The 14,181-nt window shown below is 35.9% G+C and overlaps 1 protein-coding gene and 2 non-coding genes across 3 annotated transcripts; 1 reads left to right on the top strand and 2 right to left on the bottom strand.

The window, feature by feature from the left end:
* Positions 1-2,581: 2,581 nt before the first annotated feature.
* LOC132065865 (small nucleolar RNA Z152/R70/R12) lies at positions 2,582-2,692 on the bottom strand. Its single transcript, XR_009416834.1, has one exon. It is a non-coding gene; the product is annotated as a small nucleolar RNA Z152/R70/R12 (small nucleolar RNA).
* A 90-nt stretch (positions 2,693-2,782) lies between these two features.
* On the bottom strand, positions 2,783-2,869 carry LOC132065864 (small nucleolar RNA R11/Z151). The gene has a single exon (XR_009416833.1). It is a non-coding gene; the product is annotated as a small nucleolar RNA R11/Z151 (small nucleolar RNA).
* A 3,052-nt stretch (positions 2,870-5,921) lies between these two features.
* On the top strand, positions 5,922-10,700 carry LOC132063189 (protein RETICULATA-RELATED 4, chloroplastic). Its single transcript, XM_059455645.1, has 8 exons — positions 5,922-6,584; positions 7,326-7,394; positions 7,831-7,962; positions 8,091-8,144; positions 8,239-8,283; positions 9,223-9,362; positions 10,262-10,387; positions 10,472-10,700. Exons 1-8 carry the CDS (start codon positions 6,057-6,059, stop codon positions 10,518-10,520), a joined length of 1,143 nt encoding a protein of 380 aa, XP_059311628.1. The 5' UTR covers positions 5,922-6,056; the 3' UTR covers positions 10,521-10,700.
* Positions 10,701-14,181: the final 3,481 nt, after the last annotated feature.

The following is a 14,181-nucleotide window of genomic DNA, read 5'->3' as shown; positions in this document are numbered from 1 at the left end:
CTAACATTATGAACTTTCAAAAACTTTACCATCTCCCTTTGCTTATACAGCTTATTGAAGCCCCTAACATTCCATGTTACTATGTTCATAGGGATATATTAGGTGGTTTCGGTTCCAGTTCTAGCACTATATTGCTCACTTGGTCCAACTCCTTCTGGGACGTGGATGCTACACTATTTGTCATCATGGTTCCTTTTACCATACTACCACCTGGAGCCATAGTAGTTAACGTAGTAGGGACCTTATGACCTCTAGCTGCTTCCTTTTGTTTCATAGATTGCCAGTCCACCCCTGATGGAGGGGGTGTGACATTTACTACCATTTTTTGAATGCCAGGTTGTTGTGGTTGCTCATCTCGAAATTTCCATTCTTGCTTCTGTTTCTGCCCTTGATTTTTATGGACTCCTTCCTTGTGTTTTTGGACAAGCCCAGCTGCTGGAGCCTTTTTTCCCACTACATGTTCTTCAATTTCCTGGTTATTTCCTTTTACAAACCTTGGTTCATTTGGAACAGATTTAGCAGGTGGCTTCAGTCTGTCTTTGGAGCAGTCGTGACCGAGTTGACAGCATGTACCACAGTATATTGGTTTCCAGTCATAAGTCACAGCTTGATCAAAGACTTTCCCGTTGGGGTCTTGAACTTGTATAGTGCTAGGCAGAGGTCTTGTGATGTCCATTTCAACTAGCACCCTAGCATAGGATATTCTTTCCACAGCAGTTGTACACTCATCAGCATATAGTGGATTCCCAATCCCACTACTGATTCTGCTTAAAGTTTCCATTTCCCAGCAGTTTAGAGGAAGTTTTGGGTATTTTACCCACAGTGGCATTGTCTTAAGTACTTCCTCTGCTACATCGAAATCAGCAGTCCAAGCCTTGATTATCATAGGTTTATTATTCAACATTTGTGGACCTGAGTATAGTACCTCATTCCTATCAGCCAAGCTAGCAAATCATACCACAAAATATCCATCATTATGATAGAATATTTGTGGTTTGGTGATAAACTCCTAGTTATGCTCAATAAATCTCCCAATACTTGCAATAGTGGGGGAAGCTCCTATAACATACACAATCAGTGCAGTCTTCCATTTTTCACTGCCCACATCTACCTCCTTTTTTTCTAATACAATAATTTTCTTCCCATCTCGGATCGTTGGTGCAATAAATTTGAGGCTCATACCTTTTTCCGCCATTTTATTGACTTGGAAAAGGGTTTTCCATGCCTTTGTTGGTTGTTGCGGCTGGGCTAGATCCGGTACTGGTGTTCCCTTTGCTTCCGTTTGGACTCCCACACCTGTGGGTGAAGTACCCCTAGATGAATTGTTGTTCATTTCCCCAGGAGTACCTTCCTTCGTGATTACCACCGTTTTCCCATGTTCAGTCAGCTCAATGGCTACGATTAGTTCCCCTGTCGATGCCTCCCTATGATTCCTAGGGTTTCCTGCCGACTTATCCGTGCCCGAGTTTTTATCCACGGCAGATCCACCCCCATTTGGAGTGTTAGTGCCTTTGGTTGGTAGCGCCGGCCAGGTTTCCGTACTCACTTTTCCGGTGTGTCGTATGGTAGTTTTTAGCCCCAATCCTTTCCCTACTTGCTTCGGCACCGTCGTGTCATTAGTTTCCATGGTTATAGCATCCTTTTTTGGCCTTCCTCTGGACATCCGGCCAGTAGGCGCACTATAGCAGCACACTAGCGTGCACCTGAGAGAGAAGGAAGAGAGAGAGAAGCCCCCGTCATATGATTTTGTTATTACTCTTGGGTCCGTAGACATATATGTGTGGGTATGGGTAGTCACTTTGTTCGGTCATGTCCGTGTGATTTGTGTTTGGGCGTCCCCCGTATTCCGATAGCGTTGCTTGGCTTATATGTGATTTCAATTGCGCGTAATATGTATATATGTATTTGTGACAGATTTTGGGGGCGACGGTCCACTTCTCTGTATGCATAAGATCTGATTATGCCAGCTATGGTCTGATGTCCGACTTTCATGTACGTATAATCTGTTTATATGCTGATTATGGTTAACGGGTTCGTACAGGTGCCCAGCTCGGGCACTAGTCTCGGCACTACGGGGTTGGGTCGTGACAACATCCGCCTAAGCGTACAATGGTACTTCGGTGCACTGCTTTGACACAATGACTTGAAGGTTATTTTAATTGATGTTTATTCTCGCTTAAATATAACTTATACTTAAGAGTAATTTAACATTTTTATTCTTGTCATTATCCTTCTTCATTTTGAATGACTGTCATTAATTTATTGCGGAAATACAAATATCATGAAATTTGTAATTCTTTCAGTGTCTTAGTGTGCTATTTAAATTTGTGCAACTAAATGACTTGTGTGAACAAACTAAAAAAATAAAAATTATATTTTGTCAAGCTTTACCCAAATTGAAATGAATAATTAAGGAGTGTTAATTGGTAATAGACGCATTATTATTCTACTAAGCATTTCAATTTTTACAAAATAAAATAAAATAAATGTTTGTTACTTTAAAGCAATCAAATTTTTTTAAAAAAAGTCAAAAAATTAGTATTAGTATTAATTTTTTTTTTTTAATCTAAGATTGAGAAAGGATGCTCAATGGAAGGATAAGTCGTTAATTAATAGGCTCAGGAAGAAGGCATTTAAACCCACTTTCACTGCCCTATTACACTCCTATGGTTTTTTATCTCATCACAACATACTTTTCCATCAATCTCTAATTCAAAAAAAATAAAAAAACAATAAGGAAAGTTTAATAAAAGATCAATTCTTGACTAAAATAAACTGTTAAAAGCTTCAGTGTGTGTAACAATCATATCATTGGTAATTAAATCTCACTGAAATTCGCTAAGATAATTAAATTTATCATCATAAGCCAAATTAAAATCAAATAAGTAGTTGTTTTCGAAACATCTTCCATAGTAGGAAACAAAAATTATGGGTGAGGTATTGCGAGGGTGGCTGGAAGAAGGGGTGGTGGGCGAAGAGAAAAGAAAAAGTTATATTGGAGTGGGACTCACAATGTGCATTGGTAAATGAGTCATGACTTAAGTAGTCAAAAAAATAAAAAGTTGAGCCAATCTGAAAAAAAAAAAAATTCGAATTAGTAGTATTCGCGCACGAAATTCGTGCGTGAAAGAAAAACTGCAAAATTGGCGTTTGACGCTTTCACGCACAAAATTTGTGCGTGAATGAGGCCTACTTATTTTGTCAGATTTTGTCTCTTCTTTGCTATCTTTCCTTGCAGCATCTTCAACCATTCCCTTCATTTTCTTCTTCTTATTAATTACTTTTCCTCCTTTCTTTTTTTATTTTTTTTTTATTTTTTATGGTGAACAAATAAATGGGTCCTTTTTTTTAAATTGAGAATCAAAGAATATTGAGAACACATATAGATTTTTTGACGATGCACCTTTTATTCTTTTTTAATTTTTCTTTTTGTTTTCCTGTTATTATTCTGCTAGGATCTTGATCTATCTAATACTGTTTGATTTATCTTTCTCTGTTTCACTGTGTATAGTTCATTTTGGGGTCCGGAACCAAAATGACTCAGTAAAAAATCAAGTGAACCAAAATATCCAAACAAAAAAAAAGTTACTGAGACGGAGCCGTTAACTGCTTTAGCGCAGTATTTTACTACGCTAAAGAATTTTTTTTTTTTTTGTATAGCGCAGTATTTTACTGCGCTATAGCTAGCACTGAAGAAAAAAAATTTGGTAAACTTTTTTTTTTTTTTTGAAAAAACTTAGTGTTTTTCCATACTTTGACCAACGATTAGTCGTGTGTCAAGATTCAAACGTTAATATTTTATATAGAACACGATATTTTTTTAGCGTACAATAATGTAGGCCAATATATCAAGGATACATAGACGTTCGGATAGTCATTTTAGGGGTTGAAAAGGTGCCGAAGTAAGTTTTGTAAGAAAAAAACTTAGTGTTTTTTTCATACTTTGACCAACGATTAGTCGTGTATCAAGACTAAAACGTCAATATTTTATATAGAACCCGATATTTTTTCTGCGTACAATAATGTAGGCCAAATACATCAAGGATACATAGACGTTCGGACGGTCATTTTTAGGGGTTGAAAAGGTACCGAAAAGTTTTGTTTGAAAAAACTTAGTGTTTTTTCCATACTTTGACTAACGATTAGTCGTGTGTCAAGACTCAAACGTCAATATTTTATATAGAACTTGATATTTTTTTTCGCGTATAATAATGTAGGCCCAATACATCAAGGATACATAGACGTTCGGATAGTCATTTTAGGGGTTGAAAAGGTGCGTAAGTTTTTGTTTGAAAAAACTTAGTGTTTTTTCCATACTTTGACCAACGATTAGTCGTGTGTCAAGACTCGAAACGTCAATATTTTATATAGAACTTGATATTTTTTTTTACACGTATAATAATGTAGGCCCGATACATCAAGGATACATAGACGTTCGGATAGTCATTTTAGGGGTTGAAAAGGTGCCTGAAGTAAGTTTTGTTTAAGGTTTAAGTGTTTTATTTTTTAAGGTTTTGATTTAAGCGTGTTATTTTTTAATCAAGACATAACTTTATTTGAATATAAATCTAATTCTAAAAAATATAAGGTGAAAAACTAGTTGTAAAGTGGTCAAAACTTTAGATGGTCATAACTTTGCGCTTGGTCAAAGTATGGAAAAAACTAAGTTTTTTCAAACAAAACTTACTTGGCACCTTTTCAACCCCTAAAATGACTAACCGAACGTCTATGTATCCTTGATGTATTGGGCCTACATTATTGTACGCAGAAAAAAATATCAGGTTCTATATAAAATATTGACGTTTCGGAGTCTTGACACACGACTAATCGTTGGTCAAAGTATGAAAAAAACATTAAGTTTTTTCTTACAAAACTTACTTCGGGCACAAAGTATGAAAAAAACACTAAGTTTTTTTCTTACAAAACTTACTTCGGCACCTTTTCAACCCCTAAAATGACTATCCGAACGTCTATGTATCCTTGATATATTGGGCCTACATTATTGTACGCGAAAAAAAATATCGTTCTATATAAAATATTAACGTTTCGGAGTCTTGACACACGACTAATCGTTGGTCAAAGTATGGAAAAAACACTAAGTTTTTTCCAAAAAAAAAAAAAAAAAGTTTACCAAATTTTTTTTCTTCAGTGCTAGCTATAGCGCAGTAAAATACTGCGCTATACAAAAAAAAAAAAATTCTTTAGCGTAGTAAAATACTGCGCTAAAGCAGTTAACGGCTCCGTCTCAAGAATTTTTTTTTGTTTGGATATTTTGGTTCACTTGATTTTTTTCGAGTCATTTTGGTTCGGGACCCCAAAATGAACTATACACAAGGAAATGAGAAAGATAAATCAAACAAGATAGACCAAGATCCTAGCGTAATAATAACAGAAAACAAAAAGAAAAAATTAAAAAAAGAATAAAAGGTGCACCGTCAAAAAATCTATATGTGTTCTCAATATTCTTTGATTCTCAACTTAAAAAAAAGGACCCATTTATTTGTTCACCATAAAAAAAAAATTAAAAAAAAAAAGAAAGGAGGAAAAGTAATTAATAAGAAGAAGAAAATGAAGGGAATGGTTGAAGATGCTGCAAGGAAAGATAGCAAAGAAGAGACAAAGTCTGACAAAATAGGGAGGTTCATTCACGCACAAATTTTGGTGCGAAAGGCCAAACTGTTACTTTTGCAGTTTTTACCTTTTCACGCACGAATTTCGCGCGAATACTACTAATGGAATTTTTATTTTTTGATTAGTTTTCAACTTTTATTTTTTTGTACTACTTAAGTCGCGACTCATTGGTAAATTAATAAGAACCCTTACATGGCATGCCTCACGCACCATAAAATTTTTCTAAATGTAGGACCAAAAAGATGGTAGATTTTGGACTAATATACAACTAGTACAGTGATTAATTATTTCTGTCAGAAAATTCTCCTAATGTATTCCTCCTCTTTTTATTTTTATTATTTTTAATATCAGTATTTAGAAACTGCAAAATCAAAAGGCTAACTGTCAACTGTCATTACAGTCCACAACTTCCACCACCCCCTCCAATGGCGGCTATCGCCACCACTACAACCACCTCTTACCTTTCCAACAACTGTTTCAGCCACTACCAATCTTCAACCTTTCGTTTCTCATCACTCAGTTATCCAATCAACTTTTCATCTCTTTCTCTAAATGCCAAACTTCACCCTCCTCGGACTACTTCTTTTCCAATATTCTCTAGTCATGGCGGTGACAGTAACATCGGTGGAGGTGACGGAGTAGGAGGAGGCGGAGGCGGAGGCGGAGGTGGAGGAGGGAAGGATGATGGAAATGCAGGGGAAAGGAACAAGAAAGAAGCAATGATGGCTTTAGCTGAAGCTGAAAGAACATTGGACAGTTTGCCTAAGGACTTGGCTGCGGCAATTGAGGCGGGGAAGATACCTCAGGCCATCGTTCACCGGTTCTTGGAGCTCGAAAAGTCACCCGTGCTTCGGTGGTTGCTTGGTTTTGGTGGGTTTAGAGAACGGTTACTGGCTGATGATCTTTTCTTGACTAAAGTTGCTATAGAGTGTGGCATTGGTATCTTTACTAAGGTTAATTTCTTTGTTTCAGACTCAAGTTTAACTTATAAACAGTGCCAGTGTAAAAGTCAGATTAGTAACCTAGAAAGTAAGGCATGATATATGTTTCCACAATTGAAATGCACCATCTAAAAGATTTTGTGCTCTCATATTAACTAGGACTCTAGGAGAAATGTCCCTAAGAAAGTGGGATTAGTAACCTGGAAAATAAGACAGGTTACCAAATCCTAGCGGAGACAAAAACACTAGGTGTTTCTTTCCACTTGTCCTAACTTTGATGGATAGAGTTAGTTGGTCCCTGTTGCTTGTCGGAGGTGGCAGGTATCCCATGGAATTAGTCGAGGTGTGCGCAAGCTGGCCCAGACACCACGGTTATCAAAGGAAAAAAGAACAGGTTACCTCTACGATAGGTTAAAATGTACTGATCCAGTAAAACAATTTAAGTTGCCGGTGTATATAAGTTAAATCCTTTAGAACTATTTTGTAATGAATCTTTGACTATGAAATCACCTAATGAGATAATTCAGTTATGCATTACGACAGTTATGCATTACAAGTACTAGATTTGTTAATTGTCAGTGGACAATCATTATGCTTATGTATTGTAAATTATCATTGTCATTCCTTAAGAGTTAATGCCGACACTGGAAGTTAACATCTCAATTGCTGTAAGAGTTAATGCTGACTTGAAATGAATGGGATAATTATGCTTCCATATCATAATTGTAACATCTCTATTCTCCAATGTTTCAGAGTGCTGCAGAGCTGGAGAAGCGTAGGGAGAATTTCAAAAAGGAGCTGGACTTTGTCTGTGCTGATGTGGTACAATTTCTCCCATAAATGTGGCTGAAACATATTTAATACAGTATTGAAGTTGCACCAGTTAAAGCCCTAATTGACATGGTAAAATAATATAGGGGTGAAGAAAATGAAGCAGTCTATCCTATCTAGAGCTGCAAAACAAGTTTGTCTCACATTTACAATTATGAATATTGCAATTAACAACTCTTAAGCATATTATAAGGTATTATGTCGAAGATCAATCAGATTGTGCTTGAGTTCTAACTGAAAGCAATCTGATTTAAAATTTAGTACAGTTGGTTGTGGGAACAACTTTGTCCTCATTTTGCTTGGCAATCATGGAAAGCCATCATCTCTTTTGCTGGCAGTGAGTGGCACTGCTCTTTGGTGCTGGAGAAGTAACTATTTCCTTGATAAAGCTAAACTTGACTTTCGGGTGATGTGTATTTTTACTCAGGTGATGGCCATTGTTGCTGATTTTATGCTGGTCTGGCTCCCAGCTCCTACTGTTATTCTCCGTCCTTCTCTTGCAATTAGCTCTGGGCCTCTTACTAAACTTTTCTACAACTGCCCAGACAACGCATTTCAGGTTTATGATTAATGAAACTAAAACATCTTTCTTTCATAAAATCTGCTCTCCCTTTTCTGGTTAAGGGGATGGGCTTTAGTCACCCGATACAAGTAACTGATTGAACTTTGTGTTTATCTTGTTCTCAGGTTGTGTTGGCTGGTACTTCCTATTCATTTTTACAGAGACTAGGCGCCATAGTGGTAATGCATTTGATATATTTTTAACAAGTTTATCATATTTTACTGCAAGTTATATGTATTTATCAAGCTTAACATAGTCTAACTTGTCCTGCAGAGAAATGGGGCCAAACTATTTGCAGTTGGTTCAGGTGCATCTCTGGTAAGTCTGTGAAGAGCCTATTAATGGACGAGAAAAAATTGTGGAACTAACAAGATGTACCCTAATTGTTCAGTCATAATTGAGTATGCTGTTATGATATGCTTTGACTTTTACCTTCGTTTTTGGGTTTGGTCAACTGTTAGGAATATTGACGACTATTTACACCTCAAACTATTGGAGATCCACTTCCTCTAGACACAATAATCTAGAAGATGCCAATATTGAAGTGGACAATAACCGGCACTTTATTGATAAAGGCTGATTTTCACCTGTAGTTAGGACCAAAATTGAGTAAATTTGGGGTTTCTTTATCTTCTGTTCTAGTGTTGATCTCAGTTGACTAATTACTCCGACCCTATTTGGCATCTTTATCTTTGTTGAAGCGTTTATTTTATTTTAAGACGCTTATTCCAGCTTCCTGCTTCATAATTAGGAAAATGGCTACCACCAAGTCCTAGTTCATAATATGGGAAAAGTGTAACTTCAAGTAAACACTGTTACAGACATACAGTACATATTCTATATCTGTCTCTTTCAAGTCGTACATTAACAATATCATGTGGAATGTCATTGTTTATATATTCCTTCCGGTACTGTTTTTGAGCATAAATGACAAGTCAATATTGTTTTGGATATTTTATCTTGCCTCTGTAACTTGTAGGTCTATAAATGCCTCACACTCTCTCTCTCCCCCTTCATATATTTATGTGTATATATGTGTACGTATGTGCTCAACTCATCATAATCACCTCATTGGAATAATGTGCATGTGTTCTTGCATTCTTCTGTTTGTGAACTACTCTTGTACTTATTCCTCTGTAAGTAACTGAGTCTTTAGTACAGTGGTTATTTCTCAACTATTCTGTAGCTTGGTTAGTGTCAGCTCGCATGCTGGTCCCTTTGATCTAATTAGTTAATCCATTTTCCCCTTTATTCCAGGTTGGTACAGGTGTAACAAATACTTTAATCAATGCACGGAAGGCTATTGATAAAACCTTTGCTGGTGAAGCTGAGAATCTACCAGTTCTGTCAAGCAGTGCTGCATATGGTGTTTACATGGCAGTCTCAGCCAACCTTAGGTATTTCAATATTTTCAAGAACTAATGTCGTCCAAAATAATGATTAGCTTCTTCCATATCGTAGTGAGGAAAAGTACTTGGAGGAATTTCACACTTTTTACCCCGTGCTGTTCAAGTTTATTCATTTACACAGTATGAAACAACAGTGCTTCTGTGGCCACCAGTTCTGTTGCCATAAAACAACTACTTTTTTCCTTCTAATTGAGCACCTTTATCATTTTCCTTCAAACATCTATTCTTCCGTTTCACTATCTTCTTTTGAGATATCCTTGTTTGGTCATATTACACATTACCCTTTTTTAGGATAAAGCTCCTTGATCCAGAGTACACTATATAAGGCGCGTAAGCTTGCTGTGCAGTGTTTGCTATAAAATTAATGGGGCTAATTAAAACCTTCTTGAGAAGAAATTTGGTCTGTTTACAGTGTCAAACCTTGAAATATAGCTTCGGATATAAGGAGCTAAGCGTATACAAAGTGTCCTTAGATTTTACAATTATGAGGTTTAGTCATCTTACCACGTAATAGCATGCATTACAAAATATTCAAGGCTGGAATCTCGTCTCCTTTTTCTAATGGAGAACAGATTGTGAATGATCTTAACTAATTTTGCTTCTTAATTTATTGAAATTCATCCATGACATTATAGTTTGGTAACAATGTATAACCTCTTGTATTTAGAGTTTGAGTTTCCTTTTGCTATTGTGGTGATATATATACAAGTCGTTAGGTAATAGAAAACCACAAGAGGAATGACTGCAATACGAAACAGTCTCTTGAAGCCAAGGAAGAAAAAAAAAAAAAAATAAAAATAACCCCCACCCCCCTAGCTCCATATGTCGAAAAACAAATGTTTGGAAGTCCCATGCCATTTCATTGATATGCTTTATTCCTTTATCAGGTACCAAATCCTTGCTGGAATTATTGAACAACGAATATTGGAGCCCTTGCTACACAAGAACAAGATCGCCCTCAGTGCATTGTGCTTCGTTTTTCGAACTGGCAATACCTTTTTGGGATCATTGATGTAAGTTCTTTCCACTCTTAAGGTTTTTCTTGGGAAGTTTCTTTTATTTTTTAATTTTCTAAATCCTTATTCCTCTCTTACCAGGTGGGTGGATTTTGCACGTTGGGTTGGAATCCAAAGATCACGAGAATAAAAAGAAACTTAGATAATGGTTCTCAGTTTTACGGTCAACCAAGGATCAATTGTACAAGTTTTTTCTTTTTCTTTTTTCTTTTTGAATTCAACCATGACAGTGGTGAGATTTTTTGTCACTCTTTATTGCTGCTTTATTTTTCTTAATTAAAAAGAAGTAAGGTCTCTTGATTGCGCAAAATTTATTCGTGTTTAGAACTTGTTCTCTGTGTTTAACTGTGTCTGATAGGAGGCACAATATGATTTTACCCTGAAGATTCATATTGTGAAAATTTTCCAAATGCACATAATACAAGAATCAAATATAACTAAGCAAAGTCCTTTATTTGTTGTTTAAGCATTTTAACTTTGTATCTATATGTATCATACCAAAAAGATTCCAGCTGTAGTTTTGGTTAAATTTATATTGGTTTAGTTGTGTTATGATGAGAGTTTGCAAATTATATGTTGTTTTGAGTTAAACGGTAGGCAACCTATCCTTTGGTAAGGTTTAGTTGTTCGGAACAACGATGATTCCCCGATAGATATTTAACGCATCAGTCAGTTTTATTACATAAGCTGAAATGAACCTGGGACGTATCAAGAGCTTGAGCTAATCTTTGGATCCATGAAAGACATTATTCATAAGAACAGAGAAGCGTTGGAGCGGGATGGTGCCTTTTAATAAATCATGTTTAGTAAAAAAATAACTTATTTTAAAAAGATTTTTTTCAAAACTATTTTTCAAAAAGTATTTTTGGTTAAAAGCGGTTGTATTAATTAATTTTAAAAAGTACTTTTGAGCAACAATTAATATTTGACTAAGCTTTTAAAAAGTGCTTCTGAGTGTATTTTTCTCAAAAGTACTTTTCAAAAAGGTCTTTTAGGCAAAATCTATTTTTTTAGCTTTTGAAAAATTACTTCTGCTACTCCCTAAAAGCACTTATTTTTTCCCAAAAGCTTGGCCGAACACCTCACTTTTTTTTAAAATAAGCACTTATTAAAAAAATAAGTATTTTTGGGGGAAAAATAAACTTGGTCAAACAGGCTATAAGTGAGGTCGGGCTGCAATCTCGATGGGGTAAATGGTGGACGAATACCAATGATGGTATCTACCAAATATTTTAGGCGTAAAGGGATTGTCAAAGTGGTAATTAATAGTCACATGCTTTTAACTGCTGCTATAATATTTTCTTGTTCTAACCAGTGTTTTAAAAGGCGTTTTCGGAGCGAGCCTCGGGGGTATCAAAAATGCCCCGGGGGATGGTTCGAGGCGAAAGTCTCAAAAGGAGTACGCCCAGCAATTCGGGGCGTAAGCCCAGAAAACTTCATCAAATTAAAACAAAATTTGTTAAATAAGTCCTCAATATAATGCCCAAATTCTCAAAAGTCAACTAGTAATTACTCAAATATTTTAAATAGGAACCGAAACATTAAATTTAAAAGTCACGACCTTTTTTTATTGCTAGAATGCCTAATATATGTTCTTTTTCAATTATTTATCTTGTCTTCTACTATCTCAAAAAAGTAACGAGCAGTCACTTGTGCTTGTAAGTAGCGTATAATAGATTGTTCTGATTAGTTTTTTTGTGGGGATGGAGCATATATTTATAGTTTTCTTCAAATTTTTACGCTATTTTACCTATTTAAAAGTATTTATTATAATTATATCATTTTATGAAATACTAAAAATTAAAGTCCCATGAGGCTTACGCCCCGTGCCTCGGAGCTTACGCCTCGCTAAAGCAGACGTAAAACGCCTCGCCTTATGCCCCCGCCTTTTAAAACACTGGTTCAAACGAAGGAAGATTTAAGATATTTTATGTTCTTTATGCTTACCCATTGTTGATAGGGAAAATTAATCATCTAATATTTTTCTATTATGCAGATTGTTGATCACAAAAGATAAAATTTAGTCTATTTATCTGGATTGCTCTTTTCTTTTCTGCCATAGAAATATTTGATATATGGTGAGGCCTACTGAAGCGGTAGTTCTTTCCAACAGCTGAATAATCTCAGATAAATTTTAGATTTACTCATATTGATACAAGAACAGATACGCGAAAGCAATAAGATAACAAAGAAAACAAGAGAAAATAAAGGATAGATAATTTGACACAAAACTTAGACACAATTAGGCAACCAAGGCTCTATATTAACTAAGGCCTCCTAATTACATACTAATTAGCACCAAACTCTTAAGTTGACCTTGAGGGAACTATGCGCCAAGCAACCAACGTCTCAACAAAATAATCAACAAGAGCCTACCAAAGGCCCCTCACAAGTTTCTCTCTCTAGAGATAACCCTAAAACACTCAAAATATTCAAATATTCATCAATTCATCCAAAAGCTACAAATGAAAATAAAAGACTAGCTATTTATACTAAAACATTAAGGAAGACAACTACACTATTACATAACTTCCCTTAATGAGACAAGGGCCTTGTTTGGCTCGACTTCCTTTGGAGATGAAAGTCTTGAATTAATAAAGTAGCCTCTTTTGCAATCATAACTATCCTTCACTCATTTGCCTACTTCAATGCTCATCCATCTCCAATCCGTCCTCCCATGCTATCATCCACACTTGGACTCCTGGGGATGGTCCTCGAAATGTCCTTGAGGCAACTCGGCTTGCATCATTCTCCCCTTCTTGAAAAGGATTCATCCTCTAATCTAAACATTGCAATACCATAAAGGAGACAAACAAAAACCAAGTCCTCAAAGGATGAGGGTAAAACCAAGTCCTCAAAGGATGAGGGTTAGGGTTAGGGTGGACCAATCTACCACCATGTCAAGTAAGCACAAATTTGTGATATAGCCAAGTATCAACTATTTTCATGAAAAATAAGATCTTAAGTAGAGCACCAAAGACTTGGCTATCCCAAAGATCAAGAAATGAGGGTATTCTAAAGGAGCCAATGGTTTCAAGATACCAAGTTGGCATGACATACAAATGATCCTCAATTGCAAAATGATACCATTCACACAAAGTTAAGACTTCACTGGGATCAAAAGGGAAAGATACCCATATATCATGGTTAAGGCAACAACTATATATGCAATAGGACCCCACTCAACATAAGATGCACCCCCAACAAAATCATGAGTGTCATCATATGCAAATAGGTAATAAAGAAAGGTGTCACGCAAAACAACTTCATTTATGGTGTCCCCAAATGTGGCTTCACTATTAAGTTCAAGAACAAGATCAAGCATGCTACTATAATTTTGAACACATAAGGAAGAAGTAACAATTTGTAAACAAGTATCACTTTCCCTTTCAAAACACTCATTCCCCATAAGTGTACTATCATTTCCTAAGGGAAGATCTCCATCATAGGGAAGAGTGTCATCATTTCATAGTGGATTTTCCAATACCATGTAGCCCCCAAAAGTGGCTACACTCTCAACATTACAATACATTTCAGTATTCACTTCACTTTCAATAATCATGTTATCATCAAATAAGACATTATCCTTTACAAGAGAACAATCCATGAACAATGAGGCGTCAAAGCATGTCATTTCATTCTCCAAAAGACCAATGTCATGTTTCAATGCATTTTCATTTACATGACTATCCAAATGACACATATCACCATCATAATTTTGAATCTTATCATATGACACTAAAGCAAGATCAAGAGACTCATTTTGACATGAAACAAACAAAGGTGAGGTG

Source organism: Lycium ferocissimum, chromosome 7 (assembly GCF_029784015.1).
Source record: "Lycium ferocissimum isolate CSIRO_LF1 chromosome 7, AGI_CSIRO_Lferr_CH_V1, whole genome shotgun sequence".
Lineage (NCBI taxonomy): Eukaryota > Viridiplantae > Streptophyta > Magnoliopsida > Solanales > Solanaceae > Lycium > Lycium ferocissimum.
The sequence above is the reverse complement of the archived record's forward strand: the minus strand, read 5'-3'. Positions and strand labels throughout refer to the sequence as shown.

Bases quoted from the DNA above. Each gene is read 5' to 3' on its own strand.
- LOC132063189 (XM_059455645.1), top strand. From the start codon at position 6,057: ATGGCGGCTATCGCCACCACTACAACCACCTCTTACCTTTCCAACAAC. The intron at 6,585-7,325 runs GTTAATTTCTTT...CCAATGTTTCAG, and splicing joins GCATTGGTATCTTTACTAAG to AGTGCTGCAGAGCTGGAGAA. The intron at 9,363-10,261 runs GTATTTCAATAT...TTCCTTTATCAG, and splicing joins GCAGTCTCAGCCAACCTTAG to GTACCAAATCCTTGCTGGAA.